This window comes from Myodes glareolus, chromosome 2 (genome assembly GCF_982192425.1).
Source record: "Myodes glareolus chromosome 2, mMyoGla1.1, whole genome shotgun sequence".
In the NCBI taxonomy this organism is placed as follows: Eukaryota; Metazoa; Chordata; class Mammalia; order Rodentia; family Cricetidae; genus Myodes; species Myodes glareolus.
Genome location: NC_142027.1, coordinates 72,247,434 through 72,263,180, shown reverse-complemented (window position 1 = coordinate 72,263,180; position 15,747 = coordinate 72,247,434). Strand labels below are relative to the sequence as shown.

The 15,747-nt window shown below is 49.4% G+C and overlaps 1 protein-coding gene across 1 annotated transcript in view; it reads right to left on the bottom strand.

Annotated features, from left to right (window-relative positions):
- Positions 1–15,030, bottom strand: part of Mb21d2 (Mab-21 domain containing 2) — a 101,923-nt gene extending 86,893 nt beyond the window's left edge. Inside the window, exon 1 of the mRNA XM_087901750.1 lies at positions 14,769–15,030. Within this exon, the coding sequence (XP_087757876.1) occupies positions 14,769–14,979 (211 nt within the window). The 5' untranslated portion in view covers positions 14,980–15,030. The remainder of the gene's footprint in view (positions 1–14,768) is intronic.
- Between the last annotated feature and the right edge of the window lie 717 nt (positions 15,031–15,747).

Genomic DNA, 15,747 nt, shown 5'->3' with positions numbered 1-15,747 from the left:
GTTTCTTTCCCTGTGACAGAATAGTCTTCAGCGACCTATGGGACAAAGAGCTTGTCCAGCTGACGGTTCAGTTTAGCGATCAATGGCGGGGACATCACAGAAGTGGGAACGTGGGGTAACACTGCATCCTAGGTCAAGAAAGAGAGCAGCCAATGCATGTCCCTGCTTAGCTCTCTTCCTATGCTGAATCCTGCCCAGGACTGGGCCAGGAAAAGGTACCACCCACCGTGGATGGGTTTTCCTACCTCAGCTGATGGAGCTGAGATAATCTGGCACGGTCATGCCCAGAGAGGCCCATCTCTCATGTGATCCTAGATTCTGTCAAGCTGACAGTCAATATAGCCATCACTGGCCTGGTGGCATACGCCAACATGTTCAATGCTTTACAAGTTCATATACTACAAACACAGGCCCGAACAACATGGGGAAACTGTGCTAAATTTGGAGTGAAACCCACTGGGGTGAGGAAAGGAGCATCACAAAACTACCCAAATTTACTCAGCGCCAGGGGCCCAGTAGACTTCTGGGGGGCTTCAATCAATCAATTAGCTGGGGCCCACCTTCTTACTTTCAAATAAAGGGGAACTGGGGACAGGATGAGGTCTCATACAAAAGACTATTCAAAATAGGCAAAACTACAGTATCAAAAGAATGCTGGTCCTGAGGGCTGCCAAGAAACAGAACGGTGTCAGCCCCGGAATAACAAGACCGCTCCGTTCTCCACTTCGCCTACTATTCCTCACTTCCGCTTGCCCCTGAACGTTTGTCACCGGCCCAGGTACATCCATGTTTCCCACACAGAGCCTGGGATAGTCAGCTTCCTGATGATGGACAGAAGGGTCATATGAAGAAGCCATGCTGCCCAGCTGTCTCCAGTGCTGACCTGAACAAGGGATTTCAAAGCATGGATTCCCTCAGCTACAAAGCAGGGATGGCAAACAGCCAGGATCAAATGGGTCACTGATCCGAAAGCGCCCGAAAAGATGGGGAAAGCGTCCCCTGATTTCATCCTCAGCATCACTGCAGCCTGGCCTTGAATAAGTCGCTGTTCACTATGCGAGTTAAGCATCTTCATCTATATGATGATGTGGCGGGTAAACTGACCTCAGGACCGGCACCCTGCACTGTTACAGAGAGCTCCCACCCTCCTCATCACGGGGAGGACCGGTCAGTCTTCCTTACCCGGATTTGGATTGTTCAGAGATCAAAATAACCATCCGAGTTACGGAAACGGCTCAGGTGTAAAAGGACACACTTCAGAGGAAAGAAACCAGGGAAGAAGGGACAGGGAACAATCAAAAAGACCAAGGCAAACATGACAGACCAAAATACACTCAGCCCATGACGCTTTCTTTTGAGCATCCTGCCTCTCACAGGAATTAAGAGAACTTCAAACTATGAGGAGGCTTTGTAGCAGAGAAGTGTCCCCTACTTTGCAGCAGGGCCCTCCTGAAAGGACGTCAAAGCCAGGCAGTCTTCCCTAGGGGCAAACATAGAGCCAGCTGACTTGTGTGCAGACACCTTGTTCAGGTTCATCTATGGCCCAACATTCTGCTAATCTCTACTCTACCCAAAAATTGAAGCTGGGGCTCCAGATAACAAAGTCCCTCCTTGGTGACCCTCAGTTTCATGAGAGTAAAACAGAGGAGGGAGGGAATCCAGCCATCTAATTCTCAAGTTTCTTTGGAATGTTAAATAGTGAGATTCTTTCAATTGCTTCCACTTTGCACGAGAACGGTTTCTTTAATTGTTTTCATTTAAAAAAAGGATTTTGTTTTTTAAAAGAAGCCTTCTATTGAAGCTGTAGAGATGGCTGCTCCTCCAGAGGACCTGGGTTCAATTCCCAGCATCCACGGGGCAACTCACAACTGTCCAGAACTTCAGTCCCAGGAAATCTGGTCCACTAGGCATAACGCAGGATACACAAACCTATGTGCAGGCAAAACCCCCATACACAAGACAAAAAATAAATAGAGGAAGAAAGGATGAAAGAAAGAAGGTATACACTTAGGTACTTACGTCCTGGTTTGCTTTCTGTCACTAGGATAAATACCATGACCAAAAGTAACTTGGGGAGGAAGGGATTTACTTCAGCTTAGATGTGTACAGTCCCTCTCTGAGGAAAGCTAAGGCAGGAACTCGAGGTAGGAACTGAAACAGAGACCAAGGACTTATGCTGTCTACTAATGGCTGCTCCTCAGGCCTCACTCGGCTGACATCTTCACACAGCCCAAAACCACGGGTTGGGGGGAGGGGCTCACCTACAGTGGGCTGGGCCCTCACACAGATTAATAGGCCTACCGGCCAAACTGAGGGAGACATTTCGTCAACTGAAGTTTCTTCTTCCCAAATCACCCAGGCGTGAGTTGACAAAAATCTTAACTAGCACAATCTATCTGTTTTCTACTTGAAACTAGACTCCCCAGTTTCAAAGCTTCTCTCCACCAAGTGGCATGATGACGCCTGCCAGTACTGTTCTGAGTTCTCATCTGCAAAACAAGGGTCATTGCTGCCTTCCTCACAGCACGATTAATACTGATTTAGTTAATGAAGGACAAGAATAAAATACTTAGACTTGTGCCAGGGACACAGTAAATACTATTTAGTGTTTACTAAATAACTAATCATTATTTCCAATGCTACACAGTGACATATTTCTATATAAAAATAAAAGTAACAGGACAACAGGTTAGGGCAGATGAACATACACACATATACAAACATGTCCACACACACACAGAGGAAACATGAGACACACACATATACAGAGGAAAATGAGATATACTCTCTTCCACACACACAAACACATATACACAGACATAAAGGAAACATGAGACACACTCACACATACAGAGGAAACATGACACACACTCTTTCCCACACACACAAACACATACACACATACACGGAGAAAACACGAGACACTCACACACACATACACACACACAGAGGAAACATGAGACACACATACAGACAGAAATCATGAGACACTCACATACACACGCACACACATATACAGAGGAAACATGAGACACTCACACACACATAAAACACATACATACATACACAAAGGAAACATGAGACACACATACAGACAGGAATCATGAGACACACATATAAACACACACACACATACACACAGAGGAATCATGAGACACACACATACACACACACACATACACCCACAGGAAACATGAGGTCATGATTACCCCCATCCCACCCCCGTGTAACTAGATGCTCTTGAATGAACTATGGGGCCCTCCCTGGTCCTCAGTCTTCCCAGCAGACAGTCCAAGGGCTCCCTCATGCATTCAGACCAGAGGGGATCCGCTAAGCAGTCCAGTGTTGTCTGACCTACCGTTTCAAACCCCACTGTATTTCTTTAAAGTGTTACTTTGTTCTCAATATTTAAAATTTTGTATATTTCTCCTTAAAGCTCCCAAACATCTCAAAGCTATCAACCCTGGGTCTTGAAGCAGTGGCTTTGGAAGTGTGGTACCGCAAACAGCAGCTACCTAACCAGACATGTTAGAACTGCACATTCAAGACTCCATCCCACGCCTACACTTGGGAGCGAAGCCGGGACTCCTGCTAAAAGCAGTTTAATACACAACACATTCGGGCTCTGAAACCACTCAGATGCCAAATACTGGAAAATGGTGGGCCTGGTTCATTGATGCCCCCCCCCCAACAAACAGCTAAACTCCCTGACTGATGATGAAAGCTGGGTTTTATTGTGAGCCAGCCACAGCATGTTCCCTCACCATCCAATTTGGCCAGGGCCTTCAGGCCACCAGCTTACCTCTAAATGGGTGATTCTCAACCTGTGTGGGTCACGACCCCTTGGAGTCGCAGATCATATATTTTACATCATGATTCGCAAATGTCGCCATATTAAATATTAGCTATGAAGTAGCAACGAAATAACTTCACGGCTGGGGGTGACCACAACACGAGGAACTGTATCCATATGCCAGCAGGGCTGTGTTGCTCAAAACCAGAGACAGCCTGCATGGAAGCGGGCTGTGCACACCAAGGGCACAGTTGTGAGAACAAACTGTTGAGTTTCCTTTATTAATCACAACACAAGCCGCACGCACAGCTGCCGTGGGGAACAGCTGCAGCTGCTCTAAGGGGTGTTCTTGACGCAGCCTGGAGAAGGGCTTAAAAGTTGAACAGCAATCCAGGCACGGCACGTGGAGAGAGAGAGAGACAGGCTTTGGGCTTTGTTCTGCCTCAGACCTCTCCGGGGGGTCATCCTCTCAGGGATGCAGAAGCCTGCTTCCTTCCACTCTCCAAGACAGGCCATGCCCATGCCAGAGCTGGCATCGAACACCAGATAACTGGGTGTTCTTCAAAGGACTGGGGTCTGATAGTCCCACCCCCAGCCCTCCGAGCTGTCTGTGACCTTCAGCGAGGTGCTGGCATTCCCTAGGTCATCCTTCCTTCCCAAGGTGTACCAAGTACAATGACTGTTTCCCGGTGTGAGGGGAAGTCAGGAGGACACACTGCCTGCGATGGTGCTTTGTGAACTAGAGAGGACTCGACCAAAACAAAGGCCTTACTGCCATCCCCTGAACACCGCAGCATTCACACATCAACCCAGGATTTATTTTTTTTTTCCTAGCCCGGGGTTTATCGGAGGTAAAATCAGAGACCAGCAGGGGTACAAAGGGCCTCTCTGGCATCTGTCATCCTGCTGGGCATGATGGTGCAAGTTTGTAATCCCAACAATCAGGCTCACCACTGGGGCTCCTGATGCCAGAAGTTCACAGGCAGGCGGGGCTACCCAGTGAGTTCAAGTCTCACCCGGGCTACACGGTAAACTCCCATCTCCAAAATAGTAATACTCGGCGATCATAAAGGCTTTGTGCTCTAACTTTTTATGTTCCCCTCATCTCCGTCCCCCTCCCTAAAGGCCAGGGGCAAGACAAGAGCACTGCACAAGGGTGGTCCTGCCTGGAACGCCTCCATCTGCAGGAAATGCACTGCATTCTTCAGCCTGGGTCAGACTGAACACACACCATTCTTCCCCAGAGGGAACACTGGCGGTAATTAAGTAGCCCTGAAAGATGCTTCCAACTGTACCTACCCCCTTACACTTGCTGCTTTCTCTACCTGAATACAGGGCCACCTGGGCCTCCAGCAGCTGGCTCCTTCTTGTGCTGTAAGTGGATGTGCTTCAAGGAAGCCCTCTCGATTGCTACTGTAACAGCCAACCAGTCACCCCTCGTTTTGACAGTCTAGGCTACTTGTTTTGCTTACACACACATCTCTATTCATTTGTGAGCTTAATCACAGTATCCATCCTCTGGAGAACAGAAGCTTCGAGGTAGCCTTGCTGTTCGTATTCACCACTCCGTGTTCGTACACAGTAGGCGCGTGATGGTAGCTATACTGGCACGCACTTGGCGCGCCGACCATGAATGAAGGCATGAATGCCTCGTACCATTCATTCACTGTGTGGGTACGTGGCAGACATTCAAGCCCTAGTTAGAAGAAACAAAAACATAAATACGATCTAGACCAGCTCCCGCTCTGGGCTTCGTTTAATTTACAAATAGTAATCAAGTCTTCTGTACTGAGGGAAATATATTTTTTAAAAAAATAAACACACTGCTGGGCAATGGTGGTGCATGCCTTTAATTCCCAGCATTGGGAGGCAGAGGCCGGCAATCTCTTTGAGTTCGAGGCCAGCCTAGTCTACATAGCAAGTTCCATGACAATCTACACAGTGAAACCCTGTCTTGGGGAAAATAAATAAATAAATAAAAATACCAATTGAGTAAGAGTTCCTTACACAGGTTTACGTACGTTACGTACAGCAGTACTGTCTCTGGTTCTCTTGTACGGTGGGAATTCACAAAGAGGCATTGGCGAGGATTAGAAACAAATATCTCCTCCCTGGGGACAAGACCTCACGGAATGGCATAATTATGAACTGTCCTTAGGTGACCACTTAGCTCCCGGCAAGCAATGCCACAGACCTTAAAAAACATGCTGGGCGGGGCCAAGCAATCACGAAAACGTATGGCCCCAGGGTTCAAACTGATACATCACTCTCAAGCTAAACTGTCTACAATGTATTCTCAGCTCAGGCAGTGGGGGGGGGGGGGAGAGGGGGGCACGGACGACACAGAAAACCCTCCGGTAAAGGACGCCTGCGCCCTGGCCTTGTACAAGAATACAGATTTGTCCCTGGAAACCCGTGGAAGACATCTTAGGGTAAAACGCCCTATGAGTTCTTGGCAGTATCCTGCAACAAGAGACGCCTGTAGCTGGGTTGAGTCTTGCTCCACAACTAAATCTGCAAACTTGAATAAAGCGCCATGACCCATGCACAAATGGGGGTTACGGCTGCCTATACAATCTCTCACAAAGACCCAGCCCGGCCCCATTACACAATACAAGAATGCGGACTCTAGTCTATAAAACACTTTGCTTACTGTGCAAAGATAAATTATTATTGACTGTAAATACTCCACTTATAACAAAGAATTGCTGGAATTGGAGCCCCAGAGGAAGCATCTAACCACGTGGAGAATGACTGATAGACCCGCTGAACACCTTACTGGGCACCATGACTGGTGTAAAGCCCAGGCCTGGACAGGGGCGGTCCAGGAGATGCCCAGAGCACAAAAACCCAGGGCCACAACCAAGGACCCAGGCCCAGGAGGATACGAGGTACGGTTTGCTGCTCTTGGCAGGCAGTTCCCAGCGGTCACACTGGTCATTTCTTACACTGCCCTCGGGTATGTCTTAAGGAAGACAGGAATGTCGTATGTAGAAAAGGTTAGCTGCATTCATTCCTCTGCCACAAAAGAATGGAAGACCAAGATTCCACAGCCCCAGAAAAGATGATCAAGTGTGGCTTAACAGATGAGAAAACCATGAGACAATTTTCAGCAGAGTTCATTTCCTGTTTTGAAGATTTTACCTTTGTATAGGTACGAGTATTTCGCCTACACAGATACATGTGCACTGGAAGCATGCCTGGTACCTGAGGAGGCCAGAGGAGGGCACTAGATCCCCAGAACTAGAATTACAGGCAGTTATGGGCTCCATGTGCGTGCTGGAAATTGAACCCAGGTCTTTTTCACAAGCAGTCAGTGCTCTTAACCACTGAATCATGTCTCCTGTCTAAAGAGCTCATAAAAAGAGCTTAAAATAAGCCGGGCAGTGGTGACACTCACCTTTAATCCCAGCACTCGGGAGTTCAAGGCCAGCCTGGTCTACAGAGTGAGTTTCAAGACAGCCAGAATTGCTACACAGAGAAACCCTGTTTTGAAAACCAAACCACAAAAAGAGCTTAAAGTAATAAAGAGTTAACTTGAGTTATCTTAAATTTATTTTGTAGGCACCTACTGTGTACACTTTTTTTTTTTTTTGAGACAGGGTCTCACTACGTAGCCTAGGCTGGCTACAAACTTGCAGTAATCCTCCTACCTCAGCCTCCCAAGCACTGGGATTACCAGCATAAGATACCATGCCTGCCCTGTGTACACATTTTTACTGAGTGCTAGAAACATAAGCACAGGAAAAGAATGTGCTGGGGGCGGCAAGGTATTAGGAGAACACCGGGGAGGGACATTCTTTCTCCTCAGAGATACAGGAAACTCACGTGGTTAAAGTGGCCTTTGAGCAGACAGTATGTCCAGTTAGGACCCTTCACAATGTCTGTGGCCTAAATTCTTTGTCCAGCCCAGTCTATTCTAGGAACTCCTGTCAGGAACAGTATTGCTTGTTCAGTTGGGTTTTGAGACAGGGTCTTACGGTTAGGCCAAGACAGCTTAATATCACTGTACAATGACTCAGGCTGGCCTCAAACTCAAGGTTCTCCTACTTCCCAAGTTCCGGCACGCCTAGCAAGATAAAGATATTGAAATGAAGAGAAAAACATTATGCAGATTTTTCAAAGAAAGTCGGTATTAAAATACACGTTTTGTTCATAAATCTGAGATAGTTCGTATACGGTTCTTTGTTAACCTAACAGATGGAAGCTAACAAGGTCAGGTGGCTGCCTCTACGTGAAACAACAGTGGTGTCTTTTGAATTTTTAGGGCAAGCATCTATTTTGTGTATATGTGAACACGTGTGTGTCCAGCATTGATGTGGAAGTCAGAGCACACCTTTGGGGAGCTGCTTTTCAGCTTCAACTATGGGAGTGCCCGGGATAATACCTGGGTAATCAGGCTCGTGAGCAAGTACCTCCAGCCACTAAGTCATCTCACCAGCCCGGTTTCTTCTGCAATACATGCGACATTGTATTACAAAGTGAAAGACTGGGAAGATGGCTCAGTGGTTAAGCACTGGCTGCTCTTTCAAAAGACCAGGGTTCAATTCCCAGCACTCACATGGCAGCTAACAGCTGTCTGTAAATCCCAGTCCCTAGGCATCTGGCACCCTCACACAGACATATATGCACGCAAAATACCAATGCACATAAAAAATAAACTGAAAAGAAAGAAAGCAAGCAAAAGAAAATGCCTGTGATTTCTGCTAGGAACAAAAACCAAACTATTACTTACTGATACTACTACAGTCTGCCACCTACATTTATAGTGGGAGGAAATGCTTTGTCTCAGAGGTTAATAAAAGTGAAGACATCCTTTCATCTCATTCAAGTTCACAGACTCCCCATGAACTGTTTCCATGGAGTCCGGTTAGGAAGCCAACAAAGAGAGCAACCCAAGGAAAGGGAGGAAAGTAAGAAGCATAAGTCTTGTGTTACAAGTGCAAAATATGACAGGAGAGGCACCAACGTCATGCATGTCAGGGGTCTGTCACCCCCAATCACAGAATGAGCTCTGAGTTGAAGAACGGCATCTTCTCTTGGAGGGAAAAAGAATGAGTGAAAGAGGGGATGAGACCACCATGCCACAGGCTCCTCGTGAGGTGGATGACCCCACGTTGGCGAACCTGTCAAGACGGCATCGATCCCATTCGGATCTGTCATACAAGACCATATGCATGGAAGTACATACCTACAGGTGTGAGCACGGTAGAAATATAAACACAGATGTCTAGGAAAATGTGCAGGGAGGAATTATTAGTGATTGGCATGCAGAATGCGTTGACTTCTCTGTCTTTCCAGTCATGGAAAATGCACAGAAAAGAAACCCGACAAAGGTGAGGAGACGCACGGACACCACAGACTACAACACAGAACTCCACCAGGCCCTTCTTTGGGGTTACACAAAAGAGCTCGGATTCAGAACCAGATGTAATCAAACACAGGAAGTAGGTACAGTTATTAATCCAAACTGGCATGTTTTTACGTCGCCGGAAACTGAGACTCTTTTTCCAAAAATGACCTGCCAAAAATCACATAGCAGGAAGTCTTGAGGTAGAATCTGGGTGTCCTAGGCCAGTTGAATAGAGAATACCGTTCTGGCTGAAATCGAAGGTTTGTTCGGACCTGACCTTGGTTAGATTTCAACTATGCTGTACTTGCTGGTAGTAAACTTGGGAAATTTTCTCAGGTTTTCCACTCACTGGACTCAGCAGCATGGATCTAGTCTCCAAAGACAGCAGGATGACACTCACTGCCCTTAGGAACAGCTCTAGCAGAAGGAGCAGGCACTGCCTCAGGCTGTAAGGCAGGCAGGCAGACAGAAGTGCTGAAGGCTCAGATTGGAGATCTCTGGGGATTCTCAATCAATAGCTCTGAAATGGGACCAGAAAGTCTGAATTTTCCTAACGCTCCCCAGGAGAACTGAAAGGACTTAACATTCAATGGCAAGTTCTTCATTAGACAAGAGGGGCTCAATAGGCTGTGAGAACACAGGAGGGGCTCAGTGCCCAACGGCGACACCAGTGCCACAAGACCCAGGACTCACCGCAGCTCCAACAGGCTTCCAAACCGCTGAGAATCAAATGAACGTAGCACCAGGAAAAATGTGTAGGGGGACCCTACTACCCACCATATCTAATGCCATCAGAGACAGAGCATACTAGAAATCCTGTTGGAATTCGTAAGAGAAAAACATAGTAGCAGTAAGCAGTAAGCATAACTCTAAGGAAGCTGCCAAGCGATAGGAGAGGGGGAGACACAGTTACATTTGCAATGATGTGGCGGGGTGAACTGGCATTCACAGATCAGAAAGTCGCCGCTTCCAAATGGCCTCCGCAGGAGGTCTGAAGATTGCCTAGAAATATGGTAGATCCAGGAGCACTCACTCAGAAGTACTTTGAAGGGGCCAGATGGTGCTGACTGGGATAGCTGGAAACGGCCAACAACCTATTCTTAGAGTGACTGTACAAGCCAGAGCACAGTGCCCAGGTTGAGGGTGGCAGGAGGTCACAACAGACCCTGGTGGATTTCTCAGTTTTTACTCCCTATTTTAGTCTCTGATTCCTGCTAAGGGTTTTAAGAAACTGTTGTTCGGTTTTAAAGATGGCTTCGTGATTAAGAGCACTGTGGCTATTCTTCCAGGAGACCCAGGTTCAATTCCCAGCACCCCCACGGCAGCTCACAACTGTCTGTAACTCCAGTTCCAGGGGATCACCTGCACAGGTGAAATACCGATGCAAATAAAATAAAAATAAATAAACTATTTTTTTTTAAAAAAAAAAAAAGAGGTTCAGAAAAAAGCAAAGAGCAATGAATGGGCAGAGAGAATGACCCCTGCTCTCACAGGCAGAGCAAGGCAGTAAGCGGAATATTTCCCAGGACATAGGCCCAGTTGTCTGAGCAAAGCACAAAAGGGATGAAAGCTTTAACATCGGAGACACCAGGGTCTAAGGGATGGATCAGCAAACGGCAGCCGGTTTAAACTCACGCTCTATGTGATCGTCTTAGAAGGACTCGACCTCTCTGCACCTCTGTGCTCCATCTCTAAGATGGCATCTGCTTTATCTTGAAAGCAGATGGATGGGACATGTCCTTACGGTTGTCGGATTACAGGAGCTGACAGATTTAGGCTGTGGAGCTAACTTCAGCGCAGGTACACACTACACACTTAACAAATATGGAGTTAACCGTGCTCCCTTCGGCCACAGCCTGTGTCCTCGGGCTGCTGCAAACTGTACTCCACGGTTCTTTCCGGAGCGAGGCTGCGGGAGTCACTCCAGCTGAAGTTCACTGAGTTTTTCTAATACGGCACGGTCCTTCGAATAAATAATAAAACCCTGTCTGTTTCTTTTCCAGTTAGCAAAGTAATTTTCCATGTAGATATCATGCAGAAAGGGTGCACTACTGCTATCCGTGTATACCAGGTGATAAAAACAAAGACCGCACAGCCAACAGCAGAGTGAGGCTGGAACTACAGACTATATGACAGCGTCTCTGTGATTTTTCCCAATCAAGAATTCAAATAGGTAATCTTGTCACAGAGTAAAGCACTTGAACTCCAAGGGCTTCAGCAATCACTCGCAAAGGTTGTTTGTGATGCTTGCTTGCGGGGCGTGAGGACTCTCAGCTCGGCATAGATGCGAAATCCCAAAACAAGTGACTTTATCAAAAAGCAAGCCCTCCTCCCTGGATCTGATGCTCCTAGTTTTAATGGACTCAAGGAGGAGAGGCCCGTGTCTTAGGTCACTAAAGTCTACCACCCGTTCTTCTTTGTTCCTTTATCCCACAAATTGTCAGTTTCCTCACCTGTGAAATGGGATCAAGGCCCCTGCTCAAAAAGCCCCGTGGAGCTCCTGCCCTTGGTTTGATCAGCAAATGAGAGCGACTCTCTTAACCAGACCAAGACACCAAACCCTTGTCTGGGGGTGACTACATGTGTCTTGCTGCCTCTTCCATCTCCCGCACACTTTCCATTGCACGCATGTTCCATGGAAACACCACCAGTCTCCATTCAACCTCACCAGGGGATGCAGGCAACCAAGATCCAGCAGAGACAGTATGCAAATACCAAAGATTATTAAAACATTAATGAACTCTGGCCATTTCTCTGCATTTTGATAAACGGTGTTTATTATGTTCTGCCAACCCCCTCACACAGTCCGGGCTCTGAAACATGAACTAGATAATAACAGCAATCATTCTCCGAAAAGAAGGTGTAGAGAAATGGAAGTCACTCTTGATGAGGCCAGCTAACACCTGCCTCCAAAGGAACCGGAATGTCTCCACAAAGGACAGATTCCAGACTCTTCCGTGACCCCGCAGTGGGTGACTGAGCCTGTGAGGATCCCTGCCTTGAGGGACACCGGGGCGTCGTAGTGCTGAAGGGTCACTGATCACAGCCGGCTGTCCACCTCCTTCACTGGACTGCAGGAAATCCCCCCTCCAAGATAGATGGAAAGACGGGAAGCTCGCGGGACCTCAGTCCAAGCTAACAAGCTTGTAATAGATAGGGGCTCGCCTGGCCATCATCCCGGGCCCACAACTGCCTGCTACAGAGGAAGCATAACCCACACTCCCTCTAAAGAGGTTTAGACAAATACCTTTCCGTTTCATCCTGAGAGGATAACATTTTTTAAGCTGCAGACAATCCTCAGGTGCAGCTCAGATAGAGGCAGAACAGAGCCAGAACTAACGCTCCCCCCCCGCCTCCCCGCCCCCCCCCCCAACAACTCCCTGAAATGAAAGCCTGATGCTAAGCGCCCAGAGACACCTTAACAAGCTGGGGTCATTAAGAAACCTCATCCGCATATTCATGAAGGACTCAGCAAGTGAAATAAGGTGTACAAAAAGGAGATTTTTGTTTCTTAAGTCGAGAGGGGGGAAAAAATCTGCTTTGGAAAAAGTGAATCCACACGGGGACCCTTGCTGTCGCCAAACCTTCACTTGTCTAGAACAGCCTCATTAAAGGAAACCAAGGGATTCGAAAATGAATGCAGCACCACACACAGGCGAGCTCATTTCGCCATCTGCCTGGTAGTATCCAGAGGGGCAAAGGGCTTAAAGGACACTCCTGAATTCTCTCTCCTGCAGGTGGAAATGCCAAAGTCCCTGGGGAAGAACGCCTCCCTTCCAAGGTCAACAGACTGAAAAGGAAAGAAGGCGGTCTGGTGTACCTGTCAGCGGGACGCCACTGGTGACATTAAACACGTGCATAAATTAAGCACCCTGGAATAACTTACCCTTTGTAAGTGGCTTTAGACCTTATGAAGTCACTGTGTCGGATGAAGGGACGCGCAGAAGTTCCGACTGAGCCAGGCATTCAATCTTACCCTCCCCATCACCTCCCTCTTCCATGACTACCCTCACCTCTTTCCAGTGAAGGTCCTAGGGAAGGGGTGGGGATGGGGGCTCTAATGACAGGCGGTGGTGAGAAAGGCCATGATTAAGCAACTTAAACAACTGCCCTTAGCTTTCTGTGTCCCATCCTGTGTGTCGTCCCCCCCCCACCCCACCCCTCACGAGGCGCCCAAGTCTTCCTGGAAATCACTGGTTTGGTTTTTGGATGCCCCAGCTTTGTAAAGGGTTTAACCTCCTTTGTGAACGCTGACTCCCACCACACGAGAATTGAAATAACAATTCACTTAAATAGTGGAACAGTCAAAACACCTCAATAAAGATCTTTTCAACCACATTCACCTTCTAGAATACCTAGAATACACTTGTGGGGTGAGCAGCAACAGGAAAGCATAGTCCCGTGTTTAGCATGGCCCGTCCAACTTGCCTAATTGTTCATAATACCGGTGGGTCACATTCATTCTGTATCTCTTCCACTTGGGCTAAGGAGGAAGAGAATCTGGAGGGAATAAGGGACCTCGGGAGAGAAACAGCAACAGTGGGCGGGCTGGTATCTCATTAGATCGCAAGGGAATGCAAAGACTTCGTCCTACGGCCAAAAGGCCTTTGCCAATCACATTTACCACTATCTGAAAAATTGACCGTGGAAACGTTCGTAGAGCACGGCTCCTCCAGTCCAGTTCTGCTGAATGTAAACCACGGGGCCACCACTGCTGCATGACAGCGCTACACTCGAGGTTCCCAACAGCGGATGCTCATTCTACAACTCAAAAGCAATAATCCCACCGCAGGACGCCAGGGACGGGGTTGGTGCCCCCGGAACCCATAATTTTTCTTTACCTTTCAGGGCCGGTAGGTGAGGGACTGGGGGATGCAATGAGGGGTGATTTTCTAACACAAGGCTGCTCGGAGTGGGAAAGTCTATGCACCTCCTGGCCAGCATTAGGACGATACACAAAGACCAGGGGGGGCACAACGCTCCTCTGCGGCCAGAGCTCTGAGCCTGGACATTTTCGAGCGAGGAATTAGGAATTCCAAGCTCGGCAACAACCCGGAGAAGCACCGGAAATGCTTCGGACCCCTTCAAAGGGAAGTCGATTTGCAAATCAAAGTTGCAGCAACTCCGGGCACCCGGACTACTTCCGCGGGTTACTCTGGAACACCCAACAAGTTTGGCCACCCGGGGCTCCGCGTGATAGCGCCGCGCAGCAACCACGACAGAAGCAACTTGTCGCTCAGGCGCGGGTCGGCCTCCGCACGCTGCTAGGGGCGCCCGGGCATGCAGGGGACCCGGTGATAGCCGGGTCGTGCCGTTTCAGGAGCTCCCCAGCCGGAAAGTGTCTCCCGCCGCCGCCTCACCTGCCTGGCGGCCCCGCGGTCGAGGAATCAACAAAAGAGAGGACAATCGAGAAAGAGAAGGGCACCCCGCGCCAAGCGCCGGCAGGAGCGGAGGGGGGCGGCTGGGCTGGCGGTGGAAAGGAAAGAGAACCTCGCGGAGCCAGGGGTGACACCCCCGGCAAGCGCCGGAGCGGGGACCAGGGCTCCCACCCGCTCCATCACACCCGCGCGCACACACGCACAGTCACACACCTCTCCCCCCCCCCCCCATCACTCTCCTTACCCAGCATGGAAAAGATGAAATCCTTGGCAGTGTGGATCTCCAGCGCTCTCTGATCGTCGTATTCCCGCTGGTCGTGCCTGGTGAATTCCTGGATGAGTTTGTTCAGTTCCTCCACCCGAGCTCCAGACCTGAAATCCAGCTCCGGGAAGGCAGGCTTGTTGTTGCAGCCCAAGGAGGCTGCCTTGCTGGCGGTGGGAGCCGCCATCTTCATGCAAAACGCGCCGAGCGGTGGCTCGGCGGCGGCCGCGGCACCCACCCCCGCCCCCCACCCCGCCCCGGCCTCCCGGCGCGGCTGGGCAGCCCGGCCCGTGGGCGGGAGGGTTGGCTTCTGGGCGGGCCTCGCGTCGCGCTGCGCTCCGGGCGGCCGCGCTCCTTCGCGGGAGGAGCCCCGACTGCGGCGAGGTGCGCGTGTGGCCCCGGCAGCCGGTCTCCGGTCCCCGCCCGCTGCGCCGCTGCGGGGCCCCTACCCTCCCGGAGCCGTGCTGGTAGCGGTGGCGGCGGCGGCGTCCAAAGAGCCGAGCCGAGCCTCCCCCGGGGCAAGGAAAGTGAAGTGGAAACAATGTGAAATTCACCAGCGCCGAAATCAACAAGCTGCCGGCTCCCGTGTTACGGAGCCAGCACCAGCATTCCCATTTAAAGGGACAGCGCACCCGGTGGGAAGAAAAAAAAAATTATAAATAAATGGCAGTGGTTCGCGCGCCCGGATCACTTGCCAGTATGTACTCCGGCTGACGCGCGTGGTGTGGACGCTTTTCTTTCTCCACCACCACCACCACCCCCTTTAGGGGCAGGGCTCGCCCAGTGCAGTCAAGGAGAAAGGAGTCTTCCTACTCTGATCTTAGGGCGGTGTCCCAGGCGAGAACGTTTCTGTGGGCGCGTTTCTAATCTCCAGCCCACGAACTTTAATACCTTTAGATGGTGGGGAAATGTAAAATGTATCTTCTGTCCTTTTTCGCCTAGATTGCCGAGAATGATAAAA